The sequence below is a fragment of the Myxocyprinus asiaticus genome, chromosome 35 (assembly GCF_019703515.2).
Source record: "Myxocyprinus asiaticus isolate MX2 ecotype Aquarium Trade chromosome 35, UBuf_Myxa_2, whole genome shotgun sequence".
NCBI classification, from domain to species: Eukaryota; Metazoa; Chordata; class Actinopteri; order Cypriniformes; family Catostomidae; genus Myxocyprinus; species Myxocyprinus asiaticus.
In genome coordinates, this window is record NC_059378.1 from 15,739,808 (window position 1) to 15,763,347 (window position 23,540).

Below are 23,540 nucleotides of genomic sequence, written 5' to 3' on the forward strand. Positions count from 1 at the left end.
TTGTTTTCATAGAAAATAGCTGCTCGGGAGCATTCTAAAGATGGCCGCCGAGTGGACTGACCTTCCTTGAAAGGAACTTCACATGACACCCTTAAACACATTGGTAATAGATATGTACAAGTTGGACATTATAGAAAACAATTATAGCACTCATTATGTTTATTGTTAAGGGTAAAGGGATAATTTTTTGGATCCATTTTGTGCTTCCGGTTTAAAAACAAAACTTGAAGCAACATCAGAAAATAATATTATGCATAAACATAAGTTGTGATTTGTCGTAGACTGCACTAATACATCATTTGATTCTAAGCGTTTCTCCACATTATTAATGACAAGGAATGCTTCCATCCAATCACTGTGCTGCCTCATGCATGAGCTCACAATATAGTGGAGAATTTAAAATCACATGCGGATGTGACAGCGGTTCCTGGCCCAGATATGAGAGCGGACTTTTACACAAAAACACAGTGGTGAGAATGGAATGACTCGTCAGAATGGACCACAGTTGATAAATGGACCAGAGCAAGCACGTTTGTTGTTTAAAGTTATGCTACTCATGCTCCAAACCTGAAGCACATGAAGGATAGCACGATGGATTGTTCAAAAACAGATAACAATGATGAAAACCAAAATCTATAAATTGTCAACACTTTTTTTTTGGATTTCTTTACATCATGCGAAAGTTACCAAGATTTAGGCCTACGGGGTTTATTGGAGCTCTGTTGTCCAGACAACGAAGTTGAATTACTGGATAACTTTACACAGACAAGGTTAGAAAGTGATTTTATCACACTGCAGTAACATACAGTACTTTCATGTGGCCTTTATGTGATATTTGGAGCTTCAAAGTTCTGGTCACCATTCACTTGCATTGTATGGACATACAGAGCTGAAATATTCTTCTAAAAATCTTTGTTTGTGTTCTGCAGAAAAAAGAAAGTTATACACATCTGGGATGGCATGAGGGTGAGTAAATGATGAGAGCGTTTTTATTTTTGGGTGAACTATCCCTTTAAGTTTTGCGGCTGTCCTTTTGAAACAGCATGTAGTTAATGTTTTGTGTACTGCACCCGTTTAGTTTAATTATGTGCCTTACTGAACAATTTTTTTTCTTTAGAAAAAGAGGGATGAGTTGAAATTATTTTCTGTTGTAATCAACATCTTGCCACAAACACGGTCAATAGAGTTTGACTTGTATTAAATCAGAAACCTTCCTTGAAAGAATAAATATCTATTAATTTATATTAGGTTGCTAAGCAGTCCTGGTTTTGGTGGCAATGCCTGCTTTTACTTCAAGTTTGAACAAAATATTAAAATCTTTGATTTGCAAACTGTTCTATCACCTTTACTCTTCTTACGATCCCATAATTAATATACAGCCAAGTGCTCAAATTATTTTTTTTCTTTCACATTTTGATGTGCTGCCACATATTTTCACACTCCTTTCATGAACCTTTTTTTAAAAGTCTGAGGTGTGAGCGACTGGTGCTGAGTTAGGGGTGTTTCATAACACTTTAAATAGATTTCTCACCCAAAAAAGAAAATTCTACTTTCATTTACATATGTTGTGCCAAACCGGAATAATCTTCATTCTTCTGTGGAAGAAGAAAGGAGATATTAGGAAGAGTAACAGCCTCAGTCACCATTCACTTTCATTATATAGAACAAAAATACAAATATAGCTGCAAACAGCGATGACGGACTCAAGCACATCTGGTCCATTTCCACTCTGTGGCTTTCAGAAAACAATGCAAGGTGGACACATGCATTTGGCATTTGATGATATTCTAAACAATTTTTAAGCAATTTGAGTAAATATAAGAGGACTATTTTAAAGTTTGTTGTAAGAGCCACACTTACTGCTGCCAGGTGGTGGCACAATGACTGTGACCCAAAATAGTCAAATCTATGTGATTAGCCCCCAAGACTAAATATACATCTCAATCTAAATCACACATTTCACACAGAAGATATGAGACACTTCCTGTTTCCCATTTTTCGCCATTAATTTAATGCCTTGCCATGGCAACACCGTTCGATATATATTAAAATCTGTTTGTAATTTAGCATCTTCAATGTCTTGGCATAATGTTGTCTAAATGTGGTGACAGTCTCATGAATCACCTAGGAGAAGTATTTAAAAGTTCAGAGACTGCAATATTAAAAAAATCCAAAATGGCCGACTTCCTGTTGGGCGGAGCTAATAACTATCATTATGAAAGTTGTCCGGCTTGATGAGAACTATACATGTACCAAGTTTGGTGACTGTAGGTGGAAATGAGGGTGCTACAGGGGTCTTCTTATATGCCCATTTTACATGCCTGCAGGCCAGACCCCCCCCCCCCAGCAACTTTTGCCTGGCCCTAATGACTCTGATGTGTGTGCAAAATTTCATGAAATTTTAAGCATGTCAAGTGCCTCAAAAACACCCAAATATAGGAAAGGAATAATAACAATTAATGCGTTGCCATGGCAACAGTATTTATGATATCAAACATTCCTTTACAATTTTACATCAGCAGTGTCTTGACATTATTCTTAAGAATTTTGAAGCAATTCATGTAAACATAAGAGGGTTATTTCAAAGTCTGTTAAAAGTGCCATACTTCCTGCTGCCAGTTGGTGGCGCTATGACTGTGACCCATAATAGCTGCATCAATGTGATCAGCCCCTATTCCCAAACATACAGCTGAATTTTCATCAAAATCACAAAATGCACATTTTTTTTTACCATATTTATTGCTTCGGCAAGGGACATCAAAATATAAAAAATCCGTTAGCAATTTAGCATCTAAAATGTGTTGGCATGATGTTGCACAAATTTGGTGCCAGTCACATAAATCCCCTAGGAGGAGTATTTAAAAGTTCAGAGCCTGCAATTTTCAGAAAATCCAAAATGGCCGACTTCCTATTGGGCGGAGCTAATGACTCTGCGTATGAAAGATGTTTGGCTTTATGAGAACTATATATGCACCAATTTTGGTGAATGTAGGTGAAAATGGGGGTGCTACAGTTCCCCCCTTACATGCCCATTTTTAAGGGGGTGCTACAAAGCATGTTAAGTACCCCAAAAGTACCAAAAAACTTGAAAAAAGAATAACAATAATAATCCTTAAAAGAACAATAGGGCCACTGCACTTTCAGTGCTTAGGCCCAAATAAATGGCGACGGAGGCCGCCAAAAATCTCCTTTTGTGTTCCATGGAAGAAAGTCATATTGGTTTGGAACAACATGAGGGTTAGTTAATTATGATAGAAAATACATTTTTGGGTGAACTATCCCTTTAATCACAGAAAAGCAATAGGATAATGGGATAAACTTAACACTGATAACTCAAGTGGATTATAAAAAAGGCCTTAATTATTAAGAAGTCCACACTTACCATAATATATTTAAGAGTGTGCATGTAGCAAGTCCTCCGAGTATGGCTCTCCTGAACCATAAAACCTGTCCGAGATAATTTTATTACAATGCAGAATTCTCTAGACACAGCTGTTTAATGCAACAAAAGGGATTAATATTACCTGTGTTTTGATATGGGAGATTTCTGAAAATAAGAATGGCATGACGTTAACTATCCCACCTGATTGGAAGAAACAAATGTCAGTTAGGAAAATATTGCTAAGAGGCATTGATAAACAGCTATCAAATTGATAAATAGCTATCAAAGCTTAAAGCAATAATCCGGGTTCAATACAAGTTAAGCTCAATTGACACCATTTGTGGCAAATGTTGATTACCACAAAAAATTATTTTGACTTGTCCCTCATTTTCTTTAAAAAACAAAAAACAAAAATCGAGGTCACAGTGAGGCACTTACAATGGAAGTGAATGGAGCCAATTTTTGGAATGTTTAAAGGCAGAAATGTGAAGCTTATAATTTTATAAAAGCACTGATATAAATTCTTCTGTTAAAAATTATGTATTATTTGAGCTGTAAAGTTGCTTAAATCGTAATTTTACAGTCATTTTTGGGTTTATTGAGATTACATCATCATGGCAACAAAGTTGTAAAATTGACAATAACTTTACACAGAAAAGGTTAGTAAGTGATTTTATCACACTAAAATCATGTTTTAGTTTAAGTTTTGTGGCTATACTTTTGAAATAGAGAGTATTTTAACGTTTATGGACTGGCCCCATTCACTTCCATTGTAAGTGCCAATGTAACCCAAATCTTTGCTTTTTTTTTTTTTTTTAAAGAAAAGGAAGGACAAGTCGAAATGTTTTTTTTTTTTTTGGTAATAAATATTATGCCACTAATGCTGTAGATTGAGCTTAACTGGTACTAAACTCAGAATATTCATTTAAAGATGACTGCGAAGTCAGTAGTTCAGTTTCTGATTGGATAAGCTGCATTTTTTAAACCATTATTCAGTGTTAATAAACACACCTGTGACTGCACATTCTACATCAATGTAATTATATTAACTGCTTGGCAACTGTATACAGTCTATAACAGTAAGAAGCCACTCAAGGCCATACATTACAATGATTTTACCATAAGTAATGGTTATTCTTAGGCACAGCACAAAGTGGAGTTCCTAAAACTCTCTTAACCCTGGTAACATCACTGTAACGCATGGCCTCACATGGTATTTTGATTTTATATCTCTTGGGACTTATTTCTCTGCACAATCCTGCAATGAAGAATAAATGAAAATAAAATAAAAGATTGCATAACCAGTCCTAGTCCAAAACTGGGACTAAGCTGTCCAGAAACAACTCTTAAAAGCCTACTTTTTGTTTCAGTAATTGTTATTAGTATTAGAAAATTGAGAGCCCTATAAATGTTCTCTTAAAAGTGCTGACAGTCACAACTGTTTTGTCTTGCATCAATTGAAAATCATCAGTAAGATAAATATGAACGAGGAGCAGGGGACTAAACTCAGTGCTTTACAACAGATGGCGCACAGCGAAAGGTAAGAGCCCTTGTAATTGCAGATGCTCCCAAGAGCCCACTGCCCGTATTTCAGACAAAAAAAAAACAAAACAAAAAAAAAAAACTGCGGGGCCTTGTGAGACTGCTCCACTTTTTGTACCTTTTCTATAGAATCTGCATGAAACAAGCAGTTACTAACAACCTTGTAACCACTGTACCCCAGTATGCTGACAGGTGCATTATAGCATTTTTTCATAAAATGTGCTCTGTTTGACACCAGGCAAGCTCATTCCCTTCTTCTTGTCAGCTGGATTGGAGACAGATAGACTCCCCCTGCTGTCACTGTAAACAAAGCCTGGCCTGTGACTTTTTTAAAAGCAGATGCCCATTAGGGGCCTGGAGGTGCCACAGGGGCATATACTCGGCCCTTTAAAAAAGCCGTCGAGTAAGCAGCTGTCTATTCAAAGGTGTCACAGTGGCCCTGGCTGTAAATGAGAGTAAGACGATGTGTGAGACTCTCGCGGGCAGATTTTGTTTGTTCTGTTGACAGAAGCCTCCTGCGGGCCACTGCGGGTTGGCTGCCTCAGGACCTTACAAAGCTTCGGTGTGGCAGCCAATTAACAGGATTAGAGAGAGGGATGGAGAGAGAAACAGAGAGAATTCCCTGTACTGTTGGCTAACATCTACTTTGTCACAGTGATAAGGTTCGAGAGTAACTTTCATTAACTGCTCAGCACACCGGCTGCAATGAACACACACAATGAACACTGGTGGGTTGTGACACAAAAAATGTGTTCTGATGGGCTCTTGAACAGGATGTAAAAAAAACAAATTATATTATGCAAATAATAAAATAGTATAGTAAGGATAGATAAATAAATAAATAAGACTTATAGTGGAGAAAATGCTTCTCAATTTATTTATTTTGTATTTATTTTTCTGACGTTTTGTCAGACATGGGACTAAATCAAAGGTGTTCTTATGGGCAGGTCAGAATAAATGATCTCTATTATGCCCAAAAAATTAATTGATGCCCTACAAATACTTTAGAGTGAGTAAAACTCATATGTGCAAGTGCGTTCAATCAAACTCTGTGGTATATTGGCCCAAATTCATCCGTCACTTGGTGGAAGCCAGCCAAAGTAGATGCGAAAATGGACAGGTTGCGTGACATTCACTTATATGGATAGTGCACTCAAAAATGAAAATTCTGTCATCATAATGAATAATGTTAGCCTCAGTGTCCGTTCATTTTCATTGTATGGAAAAAAAGATGCTATGAAAGTGGTTTAGTGGAGATTAACATTTAGTTTAACATATTCTTTTTGTGTTCCATGGAAAAAGAAAGTCATACGAGTTTGGGACAACATGAGGGTGAGTAAATGATGAAAACAAATAAAAACAATTTGGGTGCACTTCCCTTTTAACCCAAACACACTGACACACTCATACACACCGCACACTACAGAAACAGAAACATCTTTTTCCCTACATGTCTCATACACAAAAAACAAGTTAGGTCTGTCTTACCAAGAGCAACCGTTCCCATTAGAAAAGGTTTTCCAATTTGGGTGAAGTCGTTCGTGGTCTCCAGGTGAACCTCCGAACCCACAACAAATGTCACGACCACCTTGGGGCAAAAAAAATATGACAGGCTGTAAGACGCACGGCACAGAGCATCCGATGTAATCCAGAACACCAATATATTCTCATTTCATATGACATTTGCAGGGATATACAAAAGCTGAGAAAAAGTGCAATGACAAATATCTTGGTCATTCCTGTCAAGGGTTACTGGAAATGCCTCAGGGGGCTGCGACCAAAAGTGTTTTACCACAAATTGATAGCTTTTAATGTCATGACCATTGAAACTGAGAAAGAGATGGGACACAACAGAGAGAGAGAGAGAGTTTGTGCAAGAGAGAAGGACAATAGTCCTTGACCTGATATTTGTGGTGCCGGTTTGTCTCACAGCTGAGATAATATTTACAAGCATTACCCGGTAAACATGCTGCATCATTATTATTAACTACATTTTTTGAGGCTCCACACAGCCATTTCAGTGTAACTTTTAACCCAGTACAATTAAATTTATTTGTATTTGTATTCCAGAAAAGAAGCATTCATTCCTGTGCATATACACATGGACACTTCCTCAACTATGGGTATTTTTGGGCCTATGGACTTAAAAAATGGAACTCTAAAATAAACTAAAAACACTTTAACATTCTTACTAGTTTATTTAATTCATCCACTAACAATGTCCTTCAGTGTATTTACATGCATTACATTCATATACATGTAATTTTCACCACACCTCAAATTATGTTCTGTGTTTAATCGCATTCTCTAGGGGAAATTACATTTGAAATATTTTAGGAATAAAATGCCAGACTTTCTTTGTCTTGCTAAGCTTTGCTGATGTTAAATTCAGAGCTAGCTTTTTATGTATACTAAATACAATGAAATTATATTATGTTTTTATAATTTAAAACAATTAGAAATGACACACAATAACATATTCTTTCAAAGAAGTGATTTTTAATTAGATTTTTCTTTTTCTTCGCACACCACGTCTCACATTTCATCTCAAGCATGCTCTTCAATGACACTTGTCTCTTTAGTAACCAGTTACACTTACTTTTAACAACACTTTATTAGTGGTAAAGTTGTTGGTCGTTAGTTGTAATCTCTGTAGAAATTGATTTAAATCATTTTCACACAATAAATATTAAAGAAGTTTATTTCTTTTTTTAAAAGTTTGTTTTTAACCTCGTTTTTAACCCCGCATACACATGTGTGGATGTTGTATTTTGGTTTTGCTATATGCAACGTATCATTTCATTTATTTTAAGCCAACTGATCTCAGTTCAGGAGACTCTGTGCTGTCAGTAAAGGGTTAAACTTTCGACATACGGAGTCATGTGACAAAACAACATGGCGCCGATCACAGCGGAGTTTGTCTTTGGAAAAAACACCAACAAAACTACATCTGGTTAGAAACCTAATTACGTTTTTACACTGAAACCTGTTTGAGTCCAAATATTAGAGTCTCTACTTTCATCCGATATGCCATTTAAAAAATGTTAGCATTTTATTGCGAAACACCACACTGTTAAACACAATATACACTATAATCTACAATAGCACAAGGTTTTTATTTCCTATATTTACTGTGCATTTTCACATTGAGAAACAAAAAATACTTTCAGAGGCTTTTTATGGAGTTATGATGAAAATACAGTGCATTTTGAACTGTTCTGACACCAATGCAGACAGACAGCACACTGGAGGTTGAGTCATTCACTAAATATGGAGAAGGGGAGCAAGGCAGCCTCCTATAGCTTTCCTATGAAGCCAAGTGCATTCAATCAAAACTTCCTATCAAAAGTTCAGTTTCAGGCTGCAGATGATATTTAAACCACTCAACATTGTTGGCAGACATTGGACAATGGTAATCAATACTTAGATTCAGAATTTATAATGTATTATTTTATTTTAACATGGTTGGCAGTGATTGGATGATGCTAGCCATTCCTTGTATCAGAATTAATTATGCAAATGTCTGATTAGTAAAATGCTTCAGCACTGGCTATCACATGTTGTTTGAAAGTGCAAAGAGAGAAATTTGAGATTTTGTTGCCAAAGTAGAAAAACAAACAAACATAGTAACATAAAAGTCAAATCAATTCAAATAATTTTTATGTGTATAGTTTTTATATGTGCTTTCCCAATACATATTGTTCCAAAGCAGCTTTACAGAAAATCAGCTGTAATGTCTGTAATGTCTCAAAAACATGAATAACCAATACTCCTGGAAACATAATAAACAATTTGATAAAAAAAAATCTGACTTTCTATAGCTTGGTATTATTTAAAATTTAACAACTTAGTCCCACTGTCCACATATGTGGACATCAGTTTTTAGGAAAATTTATGTTATTTATTTATTTTTTGCATGTTAATTAGGTGCTACTAGTTACAAATCAAAAAGGGAAATGGAAAATGCACACGGCAGTCATGCTCAGGTCTCAGGATGTTAAACGTAATAATATAGTTATGACAGAATTTCATATTTTAAGATTAAAAGTCAGGGACAAGTGTAAAACAATAAAATCTGTACATTTGAACAGATGAACAGAACAGGCATTTGAAAGAAGCAAAAATAAATTATGAAGGCATAGTAGAAAGTTTCCAAGTTTTAATATGACAACAATTATAACAAAAAAGGATACATTTGAAATCTTTTAGTTTTAATATATATCACTGACATAAAGTGTCCCTAGTTGAAGAAACACCAACATAACCTGCAACAGATCTACATTGTTGCAACATAAATACACATTGTTTCATAATGCATCAAGAGACTATAGCTACATTCGCACCACAGCTGAATGTGATCCAAATCTGATTTTTGGCTCAAATCAGATTTTCATTGTAAGGTTGTTCACGTGACATTTTAAAATGTAACCCATATCAGATACTGGTCTGAACAGCTGACACTCTTAAACTGACTCGCATGTGTACAACACTTCCTAAACATACGTATAACAAACCTTGGCATGTTGATCATTAAAATACGAATAATGAGAATAATGAAGAATTAAATTGCATTTAAAAATTTAATTAGCTGTTTTTTAAGCGTATAGAACACTTAATGCCTATACATCTAATAATGTCAGCAAGTGATGGAGAAAGACCGTCTTAATGTATAAAGTACTTTTGAATAGAGTAATTTGCCTTTAACTATCATCAAAGCTCAAGAGTGTAATATTACTTGAGCGAAAAACACCATAATATATATATATATATATATATATATATATATATATATATATATATATATATATATGTAAGGTATGAAGAGTTGTTTACTACAGTAGGATTATTTCTGATTTCCATTGACTCGCTTGCATTCGCGTTTTGATACAATTTGACAAATATAGAAAATGTGTTTTCAGTGCAAATGACCTGAGCATAGAATGCTGTTACATAAATCTATCTCTGTATCTTTTCATGTGCATATTTTTGGATGTGTAGTCCAAATAAATTACTGAACCTAACTGTTGAGCCTATAAATGTATTTTCTTTCCTTAAAAAATGATCTGATTGGATTAACTAGAAAATATATGACTCGGAGTAAAAAGCTATAAACAACTGCACGTCTATATATGCCAGAAATCAAGCGAGCAAATGACAAATGTTGCATATGTTAATATATTGATGTAAAATCACATTAAATCTGACCTGGCTGTTCACACTGATATCACACAAGAAAAAATTTGAAAGCGGCCCAGATCGGTTTTGAAAATGTCAGATTCAATGCGCTTGTGGCTGTTCACTTGGTTATCCAGTTAACAGATCTTTGTCACGTGTGTGAAAATTCAGATTTTGGCCACATTCAGCTGCCGTGTCGATGTAGCCTATATGTCAGCACGAATGTCTCCAGTGATATGCGGAATAAGAAATTAATATCTTATTTGTCATTCTATTATTATTGTGTTCCAGGAAGTTGCAGGACCTTCCTGTTGTGTTAACCTCAATTCTCACTCTAGACGGACTGCCGGAATACATGACCACCCACAGGCGAACGGTAGTACAAAGCAGAGGGGCTGCTCTTCTAGCGAGAGATGACAGCCCACCTGTGCGGCCAGACCCTGTGTGCGATTGAGTCAGAGCTGTGAGATTGTTAATGGAATTTTGCAGCACTACGTGCCTGTGAGAGAGCAATAAGAGTCTCCTCAGAAACACCCTGCCTACATCTTACTGCCCACACATGCAGGACCAGCCAATTACTCCCAATGAAGTCAAACAACACACTCTCTCTGTATTTAGCTTTCTCTCTATCTAGAAAAGAGAAAGAATGACATGTCTGCTTAGACAGACAGACAGATAGATAGGCAGACAGACAGACAGGGCCGGATGTAGGCATGGGCAGGGGTGGTCTAAGACCACCCAAACGTAAGTCTTGCCCACCCAATCAAACATCTGGCAAACACAGTATTAAATAAAATATATATATATATTTTTTTTACGAACTGTGAATTGGTTAAAAGCAATTTGGTAGCTGGACGTGTGTTGCAAACATTGATGGTGGTCTGTAAACCGCCCCAACAAAACAGAAAATAGCACTGGAAATTTTTAGTATTTTTCTGTTTTTGTCATTGGCTGAAAGCAATGACACTTTCTACATTTAAGAGGCAACCGGCACCGGGCTTCACTCTGCTACGGACCAAAGAAGGTCATGCGAGTGACAATGGTAATAAGAGATATTTGTGTGCAATGCAAAGGTTTTAGTGCCTATAAGGAAGCTTGGTGGTGCTTCTAGCAGTGACCGTGGCTTCTGTTAATGTACCATCACAGGCTCCCTCTTCCTCCACCCCAGCTCCCCAAGATCGCACTGCAGTTGTTAGCAAAATACTGGACCTGGGCTGCATTTCCCAAAAGTATTGCAAGCTTAAGTTGATCGTTGAGGCCATTGGTGCCAATGGTTTCCACGATCAACTTAGGCTTACAATGCTTTTGGGAAATGCAGCCCTGAATTGTAAAGCACCATCCCACCCAATATTAGCTAATTATACCGTTCGTAAACATGGCTTGAGATACAGTAGTGTTTTGCAGGACGCGTGCTTCTGTGTCCCCTGTTGAAAGTTTGGTGTCACTGAGAGATGCTGTCTTCACCTCCCGTCTTATGTATGTTTTTTGATTTTTTTTTTGTCTAAATTCCTGTATATTTACCTAAATTACTTTACACATGTTTAGTTTCACTGGTAAAAATACTGTATCAATACACTTTACTCAGTAAATTATTATTTACACCCTAGCATAGCTGGCAGGAGCCGGGCCTGCAGACAGACGGATGGACGGACGAACAGAGATAAATAGATAGATAGATAGATAGATAGATAGATAGATAGACGGAGCATTTGATTTTCAGGGGCATTTTTTTACCTTTATGAGAGCATTGTTTTCCTAACAATTTAAAACTATGTCTCATCCTATTATGTCAAATGCATCAATTAATCTATTCATTAATACAAATTCTCAAGATTGAGATTCATATCCACTTACCCTAAGAATTAAATCAACATCAACTAATACTTTAGGGGATAATCTGTATAACAACGACTAATAGAATATTAAGAGCTATAACAGATGTTACAGATAAAACAAACAAACAAACAAACAAACCACCATCGACAGATGTGCTTGCTAAGCTACTGCTGTTAAACAGTGTGCTTTCTCTGCACCATGATATATGCATTACCTCAAGTTCGCAGGGCTGTTGGGATCAACTAGTGCAGAGAGACACTAGTATCAAAACTGAAGTAGTTCAGTTTGGTTCTGTACACACTACACTGATTTAAAGGTGAAGTATGTAACTGTTTTGATTATAAAACTATGTTCCACTATTCCAGTTTATTGTTAATTGACAACTATAAGTAAGCCATTCATGGGTTTGCCTCCCCCAAAAGTATAAATACTGAGCCTCCCAGACACAATCAAAACATTGATGTTGATATTTTGCCACACTTTCTGTCCGGTGTGTATACAGGTGCATCTCAATAAATTAGAATGTCGTGGAAAAGTTCATTTATTTCAGTAATTCATTTATTAGACACAAAAGCCACATGTGTTCAACTAATGGAATGTCTTCTCAGTAAGCCAGGTCACTCCCCTCTGGTCCTTAAATGCTAGATGCTTACTTTACAGACAATTGCAACCCTCTCCACCAGTGTCTCCTTTTCGGCTCACACAAAAACTCTCTAAATTGCAGTTGCACAGGGGGAAAAATGAGACTAAATGGTTTTCATACAGTGCAAATTTGAGAAAATAATGGTTATTCTCAGAAAATCAAAGGCCACATGCACACTGCAGCTGTAAATTCTGTTTTCGCTCCTCTTTTGAATGCTTAGCCGTGTTCTCTATACATAGTTCGTTATTAAGGGAATGACAATTGCATTCTATAACCAAATTCACTCTTTAAGAATTCAGGTAGTGACAACCAAATTTTAATTAAAGGTGAAGTATGTAATTTCTGCGCTACTAGTGGCACCCAACAGAATTACAAAAATAAAGTATGTTTTCAAATAACCTTTGCCAACACTCCTTAGACTCATTACACCCTTTCACACTCTCTGATTCCCTATGAACAAATAGGCCATGCTAAATAAATGGTAATAAACGTTTAACATCGTAGTCAACAAGACCACTATAACATACAGGTGCATCTCAATAAATTAGAATGTCGTGGAAAAGTTCATTTATTTCAGTAATTCAACTCAAATTGTGAAACTCGTGTATTAAATAAATTCAGTGCACACAGACTGAAGTAGTTTAAGTCTTTGGTTCTTTTAATTGTGATGATTTTGGCTCACATTTAACAAAAACCCACCAATTCACTATCTCAAAAAATTAGAATATGGTGACATGCCAATCAGCTAATCAACTCAAAACACCTGCAAAGGTTTCCTGAGCCTTCAAAATGGTCTCTCAGTTTGGTTCACTAGGCTACACAATCATGGGGAAGACTGGTGATCAGTTGTCCAGAAGACAATCACTGACACCCTTCACAAGGAGGGTAAGCCTCAATATGGTACAATGGTACAATATATATATATATATATATATATAATTATATGATCAAACAAAAATGGCTTTCCATTTCCTTTTTTGAAAAGGCCTGAATGGTGGAGGGAGGCTGAGCAAAGACTGTGATAAGCCTGCTTCCAACTTGACATTGTCAAAGATCAAGTCGGCGCTCTAAGAAATGACGTTTAAAAGCACATATTACCAAACAGAGGCAGCTCGCTCAAATCTCATGTCTTTGTCTGAGAGTGTCCATCTAACCAGCTCTCAACATCTCTCCTCTCTCTTTTCTCCCTCTGCCTCCATTACAGTTGTTTGAGCATGACTGGAGCTGAGGCCAGGGAGGAGAAAGGGTAGTGATACAGAAGTGCTCCCTTCACATCAGGATTAACCCCTTGCAGCAGATGGTTATGCATTAGTGGAGGACAAGAATGCAATTTCCTTCACTACTGGACATATGAGACAAATACTCACACACAGGCACACACATTCTCTCTTGCTTTGTGATAATAAACACACATTACACAAACTGATACAGTCAGACAACAAAAACACACATACACCAACCAGCCACCTTTAGAACTTTATAAGTAAAGCAATCCATTCGAAATGCATGGAGGCCACTCCAGCACCTCCAATCTTCTAATGCACACAGGGGACCAGATGATGGACTGAGTGAATCCATTTCATGCAGGATCAGACTGTTGGGAGGGAAGGTGGTGGAGGGGGAAAGGTAGAGGAATCTGGCCAATGGGCTGATAGCGTGGTTGGGTAAACTGAAACTACCTTGCTATAGAAAGAAGTATGATGATCCTCTCTTCCCTTTTTGTCTAGCAGGGGATTAGTTTTTCTAAGCATGCTTTGCATGGCACTCGACAGGGAGAGTAAATGTTAAAATTAAGTGTTATATACTGTGTCTTTGTGCAAGATGAATGTAAAGGGGGAGACTTGTTAGTGTTTAATGTCTTGTTGTGTTATTTAGAAGAGTTTCTGTTATGTTGGGAGTTTTACGGGTTACCATTATGGTATATAGTGGAGCTTGACCTTAGGTTGAGGACAGGTACTAGTTCAGAATGTTCTATAATGCTTTACTCATTGAGCAATTGCTATGCTAATCTAAGCATAGTGTTAACAATTTAGCATGCTAGCATTTATGGTACTTGCTAATTCTAGCTGGTACTAGTTCGGTTTCCTGTAATTGAAGTATTTAAAGAGTTACATTTAATGTTAAGTGCTATCAGAATGTGAGTTAGCTAATTCAATATTTCAAGTCAAGAGCAATTAACAAAATGTTGTACAAAATTTAAATCTGAAAGTTCTATGACTTTTGAGTTTATTAACTGAAAAACTGATTGCCTCCATTTTTTTGAGTTCTGCTAACTTATAAGGGTTTAGCATGTATTCCCCTTATACTCTGGTCCATTTTTGGTCTGCCGCCAGTAATTTTTCCACACTCAAATTTAAAAGCTCATCATTCACACATATTGTAAACTAATTGCAAAAAATAAAAAAAATTGTCTAATTTTTTCAGAGAATCCTTCTTTTTTTGTTGTCCTGAATTTGTAAACAAGTACTTCTGGTTCTGTTCACACTACCTCACTTTGAAAAGTCTCATTTTATTCCACAAGATAAAAGCAAACACTAGAAAAACATTTTTTTTCTTTGTCACATTATATCACAATATTCAGATCTGAAATGTAGGTGGCACTCTAAAGCATTTTAGCCCTCATAGATGTGCTCCTCCATAGACCTTCAGTCTAATTTTCAGTTCAAGCACCACCCTCATTGTTTCATTGAATATCTCGGCCTATGTGTGGACTAGAAGCTCAATCTAGGTGTCATTAGAAAGCTTTGCGATGATATATAACATTTTATCATCAACTGTCGAAAACATATTTTTCTGATGATTTGTTTTGCATGCTTTTCCTTCTGGATAACATATTATGTTCTGGAAATCTAAGATTTAACATTGGACTTTTCAGCCAAGCAAGCTCACAGACAAGTAAAGAATGGCTAATTTTTTTTAGAAAACAAAAAGTTTTTGGCTACTTGGGGCTTATAACAGTAGTTATTGGAGCATAAATGAGACGTTTGTATTTGATGACTTACAGAAATCATATTTCACTTTGTGATTCTTTTGAAAATCTTTTGAACTGTGGTATTAGGGCAACAAAATACCTGAGAATGAGAGCTTTCATTTGATATATGACTTGTTCATTCAGGTGCTATGTGAAGGACTTTTATTTTCATATAAATATTTCTACCCCATTACCTCTAAGGGGTGCTAATTTTCAACGCGAATGTTTTGAGGCCTTATTTTTGTTATTTTAAATAACAAATGCAGAAGTGATGGTTATCACTGAAAAGTTCTTTGGGAGTTTAAGGTGTTAAAGTAATAGTGAAAAATGTTGTCTTCATTTTCCCACCCTTATGCTGTTTCGACCCTGTATTATTTTCTTTCGTTTAATAAAAAAGGGGATGTTAAGCAGAATGTATGATCTGCTCTTTTTCCTACAATGAAAGTAGATGTCGATTTATATACAGTACAGCTCTTCTCCCAAAAAGTCAAGAAAGCACCAGAAAAGTATGGTTTCAGAGATCTGAGTTAAGGCTCTTTGCAGGTTGGGCACTTTAACTAACCCACAACATCATGACTGATTATATCTCAATAAACATAACAATTTAAAAAAGGCCAAGACATGGGGTAAAATGCTTCATCTGTTCCTAAAAGTGAATGAAAGTGAGGTAAAAGGAATGTGACTGCTTGTTGAGGCATTGATGCAGTGTAAATGGCCTATTTTATCTCAAGCTCTCCAAGGGTGAGGTATAAATACTCTCTTGACCATCTTGCAAAATGGGACACAAACCTCAGGTAAGAGGAAAAGATTGGATGTTATTTTGAGTTTTTGAGAGTGGAAGTACAGAAGAGTGCCACTCTCAGACAAAGAGGTCATTTCCATGCTGTTCATACAATAAAATGAGCAATCAAAAGTGTAGTGAACTCTTTAGGTGTCCATGAAGGACAGCTCTTCAGCTGATGCACACCGGAGTCTTTGATGTTTTATTAATAGAGCTGCAGATAGAGTGTCAAAAACTAGGGGTGTAGATGTACTCTGCAGTAGGTTGTGGGCAGAGCCAGACAGCTGAGAGCACAGCAGAGAGTCTGGTCTCCTAAGATTGATGTGTTTGGTTAGTGCAGCCTTCTCAGCAGGATGGGTATTATAGAAGGTTCGGAAGTGGCTCCAAAACCAGCACAATCAATAAAAGCTACATGCTTTGTTGTTGGCGATTAAATAATTATTTAAAGCTGTACTTGTTCTTATAGTTCAGATTAAGATGTTATGTTTAAAACAAAACCATAAATAGTCTCAAAGTTTTTACTACATATTACCTATTAAATTAGGTCCTCTAACTTGATTCATTAGCTGGTTTTCCAACCAAATGTTTCAAAAAAATATTTAATGCTTTTGTAAAAATCCACCAGCCTCCGTATACTTGGGATCATCCACGCTCAAAACTGTGCTGGCGGAATTTGAGGACCCACTTTAACATCCAGTTGTGAGAAGGAGTGGAAACATGTGCACAAATGGTCGAAACCCGTCATCAACTATTTCCATCACCTTAATGAACATTTTGACTTATGTGAAACTAGTGCATAAACTTTTAAGCAAATTTTAAAAGTATATGCGCATATCAAGCATTTCTAATCTGGTTTTTCTTAATTTGCACAAAAATAGTTGGATGGAAATCCAGCAACTGACTGCCCTCACTTACTGTATAAAATCCAGTATGTTTGGAGAGGTTTAATGAGTTTATTTATGGGCTGGAGTGTTAAAGCTTGGCTTCATATGTGTTTACTGACTCATGTATCACCTCTTGCTCCTAAGCATTTCTTAGCATGCAATGTTTGGAGATGGTAACTGAAAAGTGTTAAAGCTGGCTGCTGAGAAAATGAAAATCACACGAAACTATTAGTCAGTGGTGCAAAATATGAATGACACTACTTAAGAGTACTGCAGTATCTGTAGAAAATATCTCAGTATCTTAACATATCTGATCTCTTTTGTTAAGAAACACTCAAAATGTATAGTTTAAAAAGAGAGGTAATTTCACTGATGTCATCAAATCTTAGAGGTCACACACTGGAATGTACAAAAACCCTTAAATAAGTGTTTAAATAAGTGTTCAATTTAAGTCCACTCAAAAGACCTACTTTGCTGGAAATAAAATGGACAAAGTAGAATTAATTTCCCTGAAAAAAAATAGCGTCTTTCTTTGTACTGCAGTCTTTAAAATAGCAGGGGCATCATTTATGTGAACTGCACAGGTTAGTCATGGAAAAGTATCACATTAGAGCCCCACTCTTCTTATTCGACTCAACCTCGCTGTCTTTAAAAATCACCTCAATAATGTAAATGATCAATTTCAGACTTTCTTGACAAGAGACACTGCGGTGGCTCATGTACATCTAAAGGGCCCTTGTGTAAAAATGAGTAGTGCTGCAACAGTACAGTCCTTAGACAGATCCATCCCCACTTCAGTGTACACAGTCTTATTGTTTCTATTCTTATTTTTTTTTCTGCAGCATGTAGGGCAAAGCTAGGGCAGATATAGAGTATACTTTTTTTTTTCTCCCAATTTGGAATGCCCAGTTCCCACTACTTAGTAGGTCCTCGTGGTGGCGTGGTTACTCATCTCAATCTGGATGGTGGAGGACAATTCTCAGTTGCCTACGCTTCTGAGACAGTCAATCCGCACATCTTATCATGTAGCTCGCTGTGCATGACACCGCGGAGACTCCCAGCATGTGGAGGCTCATGATACTCTCCGCGATCCACGTACAACTTACCACGCGCCCACTTGAGAACGAGAACCACTAATCATGACCACGAGGAGGTTATCTCATATTTCTACCCTCCCTAGCAACCAGGCCAACTTGGTTGCTTAGGAGACCTGGCTGGAGTCACTCAGCACACCCTGGATTCGAACTCGCGACTCCAGGGGTGGTAGTCAGCGTCAATACTCGCTGAGCTACCCAGGACCCCTAGAGTATACTTGTTGAAGGAAAGAGCAGATTGCCTAAAGTTATCCATTGGCGAAGACAGACAGAAGCCAAGCTTAATTGCCGTATCCTGGAACTGGGCCGTGAGCTGACAGGGTGACATTTACATGCTTTGAAAGGCATTTTTGATTGTGGTTTTATGAATTACATGATTAGAGGAGATTTTGCCAGCTATTCTAAGACGTGCTCCGAGCAGACTGCACTGATTAGCTAGATAGTGCTCCCCAAAATGTCAGGCCTCATGCTAGTCGAGACATTTAGGAGAAGTAATTTACCAGCCTGGCAGTGAATTGTTATGATGAGGTTACAACCTTATGGATTCATGGAGTGTGTTTGTGATGGAGTAGTGGAGCTCTTCAGCAGAGACAATAAATAAATCATCATGGAAGGGGAAAATTGATTTCTCTCTCTCTCTGTCTTTCCCTGACTTATTGTGAAATCAAAAAATCGTTTGGAAGTTTGAGGTGGAAAGAAACACAAGTAATCACCATCTCAGACATGAGACAAACTTGATTAACCCTGCTTTATAATGCCTTTAACTACATAGAATGAGCAATCATAGACTATGCAGAATCTAATACAAAACTGATTTTCAACATCCTTAAATAGCACTCACAATAAAATATTATAGGCATCTATGCTTGAAGAATGCTGCTCTGTGCAGACAGTGAATATGCTATTGGGCCACAAACGAAAGCCTTTACACATTGCACTGAAAAAAGTATCTCTAACTGAAAAATACATAAAAAAAAAAAAAAAGAGTAAAAATCTGAAGTAAAAATCCAATAATTTTTTTCTCTGTTTAATGATAAAAAGACAGACCTACCATGAACTCTGAGGTTGCAAATCAATGGCATTTGCTTCTGTTGAAGCCATCAGTCTGTGTAATTGCAAATATTATTATTCTTTTTTAAATAATGTTTAATAGCAGAATTCCTGGTTTAGAACTACACTAGTTGTAAGCAAAAACACACAAAAGGTAATGATTAATGTTGTGGTTATAAAATGGTTATTTTCTCATCAGACACATTCATTTTGAAGTGTGCAGAATATGCAGATTATGCAAAATGAGTTAACTGTAATATTGATGGGAGAGACGAGATGGAAGAGTGTGGATCCAAATGCAGACTATTTTATTTAATGTAACTCAGAAGATGAAGAAGACATAAGATGAAAATAAAACACTTGAGAAAAAGGGCAAATCAAACGTCACAGCAATTTGCTGGTAAATGTGAAAGTAACATTTGAATCAACATGTTAACAAACTAATGGACAAGAACCAACCATGAGGGAAGGAAACCAGAGGGTATAAATACACAGAAGGATAATGATGGAACAGGGAACAGCTGTGGAAGATGGAGGGCAGGTGAGGGTAATCAACAATGGTGCATCCTGGGAAATTAAGTCCATGAATAAGGGGAAAACAAAGGGCAGTTCATGACATTAACACATTTAATGTCACAAATTTGCTTATTTGATGACTGATCACGAAATTGTGTGGAATCTTAAATATTTCTTATACTGTCATTGTAATCATGTAATCACTAGCACGCAAGCAACAGCGAAAGAGAATAAGGCTATTTTATATATATGACGTTTTTCGCACCAGCAATCCAATCTACATCTTGATGTAATCTTTCCTCATTATCACGCAGCGTGTTTTCATCAGATGAATGGGAGGCACTATTAAAGTGTGACGAGACTCGTGCTGCGCGTACAAGCCATTCGCGCATCACAAGCCGATCAACTATTTAGCCCTTTTCGGTGAATCGCACCTGCAAATCATACTTTATTTCCAGGTTTAATTTATATTTTGAATAGACTTGAAAAGATTTTTGAACCCCACGATCTGGGTTTATGTTTTCTCTTTTAATCGTTTAATGTCATTTTAAATGTGTGACCATGGTTTAAGGAGGGTGTACCTGTATGCTGGGTTGGAAATCTCAAGGATTAATAGTGGTGTTTTCCTTATTACATAACGTGTTGTTCTGAAAGCAACAAGAAACAAATGAAACACAGAATGCAGGCTGTCATCCGCGCAGTCTGACCGAAGCAAAGCGGGCCCATTTACATGCAGTTTGGCCTGTCATGTGTTCAACAGATTCAGTCTATGTTGATTGTAAATTATTTACTGTTAGAACTTTAAAAAAAGCTTTTTTTTACCTCTTTGTAAATTTTTAAAGCATAATTCCAAAAGTTAAGAAAAGTGATCTAATTATAGAATAATGTAAGGGCCAAAATATAAGTATCGGACTATGTTTTTTTTTTCTTTTGTGCTAAAATCATTATCGGCCAAAAAATTTCATCCCTAGACAAAACTGTACAAATCTGTGTATTTGACAGCTATCCCAAGTCCCGATCATCCCCATGTTTTTGCACATGTAACAAAAACCATGCTAGCCACACAGTCAAACAGTTTTATTATACTTAAATATTTCAAGGACAAATAATTATTTTCCAGGACATTAAGGTATTTTTCTCATTTTCCATTACTTTTCCATGGATGAGTGGGAACTCTGAAAAAGTGCGTGCCAAATGAGTGCCTCAGTCAATACCCATGCACTTCCATGACACACTGTGAATAACGCAATTGAGTCAGTCTCCTCTACACTCTCGAATTACTTCTATATTTTTATTACACGGCTCTCTGGAATACTCAATTCTGATTGTTCAATGGTGCCATCTAGCGGTCTGATATTTCTCAGTAACAACCGCACATCCATGTATCAGACCGCTCATCCGGGTATTGCAAGCCATCTTTCCTGCTTCTCGGATCACTGTGCAATCTCTACAAGTAAGCAATCAATGTTTCATGTCCATTTATTTGTTTATTTGGCAAGTGGATAATGAGGAGTGAGATGGCCATTTTCACAAAATAAACACCAACAGAACTCGGAGGCAAACCGGAGGTGGAATTCAGCAGTTCAGAGATTTCTTTCTTCTCACACAATTACATACTTTCAATGCAAATCAATATTTTATGTCCATGTTTTATTTGATTAGTAGACCTGTAATAAGCCATTCACATCAGGGTCCTAATCACCCTGTATGAGTTTATTTTGTGATAACAACTGTCTGGCTGTACATTATCTCTTATGTATATATCTGAATGTTTTGTTACATTCTTTGAAAATATTGATTCTATACTTATAATAAACTATTTTAAACCAAATACTTTTATATTTTCCGTAACTTTTAATTTGATGTGTCATGGGATTGTTATTCATTTCTTTTTTTTAAAGATGTTAAGTCAAATCAGAGTTTGTAATGTTGTGATTCACATCAGAACTGCTGGTTTGGTTTGATGGCCTAAAGACGGCTGAAAAAGTGGGCGGGCACTGTTGTGCTCTTTTGTTGTGTTCTTCTCTTTCTAAATTCTATCACAAACCATTTAAAAACTGAGAATGCAGTTCACACATTGTTGTCAATGAAAGAATAAGCTTTAGTGTGATTTTAAGTGGAGAAAAGAGCCTTATTAGTATTGGCTGAGTGGTTTCCTTGATACTGCCAAGTTTGTATAAATATGCTATTTTATGGCAGAGGCCTATTAGTCTCTCTTAGTTTAATCTACAAAACTCATCTTGTAATTATTTCTAACTACTTAGCAGCGCCACAACAATTTAGAAAAGGTCACTTACTTGAATCCAACTACAGTAAAACAATCTCAGTACATATACAACGCTTTTTGACATGTTTTATTCAACAACTAAAACCATTCAGCAGGACATAACAAATACAGCTTCCATTTTTGAGAGATGGGCTAGGCAGAGAAGAGGAGGAGACACATTTTAGACACTTAAATGTATGATGTCTGTGCGTGTATGTGTGTGTGTGTGTGTGTGTGTCTGACAGTCCTCAAGGCATCTTAGCCAAATAGTCATTAGAGAGAGTGAAGGCATTAATGGATCGTGAGCCGGTGGGGTGTGATATGATAGTGCTCTTAGTTTTGTTTTATTAATACCCTTGAAACAGTCACTGACACTAAGAACAGTGACCTGAAAAGTCAAAACATTCACATACACATGACCACACACACAAACAGTGAGCTCTTGTTTAAAATCTGCAGTGCCTTCGCATCTTCCCGGCATCCCCTGTGTCAGAGGCACCATAACAGAGGCAAACTGATTAGAGGCAACAGCTATACCACTTCAGCCAGCACAAGCGGGCAAAACACCATTTGAGGAAGCACCACTGAGGCCTGGCCTACACTTTCAGGACAGCACTTTCCTTCAAGCTTTTGCAGTGTATGAGGCTTATGCATATTTTAGCACATAACAGCCAAACGTCACAATAAAAACCTTCTTCAAAGAGATGTGCCTGCTGAAAAAATGGCTAAATCCAGCCTAAGCCTGGTCAGTTAGCTGGTTTTAAAGGATTTTGGGCACTTTTCAGATGGTCAGGCAGAGAAACCAGCTTAAAGTAGTTTGAAACAGCTAAGACCAACAAACCAGCAGGTTTAAGCTGCTTGTTTTTTCCAGCCTGGATAGCAAGGACAAATCAAACATGGCAAAACCCCTCTAAGACTAAAATATGTATGATATTCTTAGTACAATACTGATTTGAGACTAAAGCTATGAATCATTTTAAGAACAACTGTTTGTTCACCAGCCAGGCATTGTCTTCCACATGAAATATTTCATGGGCCCATCTGAAAGGCATGCCATATGCCTTCTTAATGAATCTACATTTCAAGTTATGATTTTCTCTCAGGAGGTTAAAAGAGGTTAGATCAACGTTAACAATAAATCCTCGGCTAGCAGCAATTAAGGAACCAGCTTCTTATCCATATTCCATTGGAAGCTTGGCACACACCTTCTAAAACTATTTAACATGGCTGCTGACCCACACAAAATGGAACCATGGGAAATCTTGATGGCCATGACCAGAGGTCAAGATTTGGCTGGTAAGCTTCGGCAGTTAGCCCCTGCTGATAGATGCGGTAACAACTCCATTATCAGGCAAAAGCCTGCTTCCCCACTGACAGGTATTCAAAAGTAACAATGTATT

The 23,540-nt window shown here is 36.9% G+C and overlaps 1 protein-coding gene across 2 annotated transcripts in view; it reads right to left on the reverse strand.

Moving 5' to 3' along the window:
• The window catches only part of si:ch211-51h4.2 (uncharacterized), a 156,435-nt gene that overhangs the window by 67,063 nt on the left and 65,832 nt on the right, over positions 1-23,540 (reverse strand). For both annotated transcript variants that reach the window (XM_051672423.1, XM_051672422.1), the window contains 3 exons: positions 6,413-6,512; positions 3,525-3,583; positions 3,383-3,447 (listed from right to left, as the gene is read on the reverse strand). In XM_051672423.1, coding sequence (XP_051528383.1) covers positions 3,383-3,447; positions 3,525-3,583; positions 6,413-6,512 — 224 coding nt within the window. The remainder of the gene's footprint in view (positions 1-3,382; positions 3,448-3,524; positions 3,584-6,412; positions 6,513-23,540) is intronic.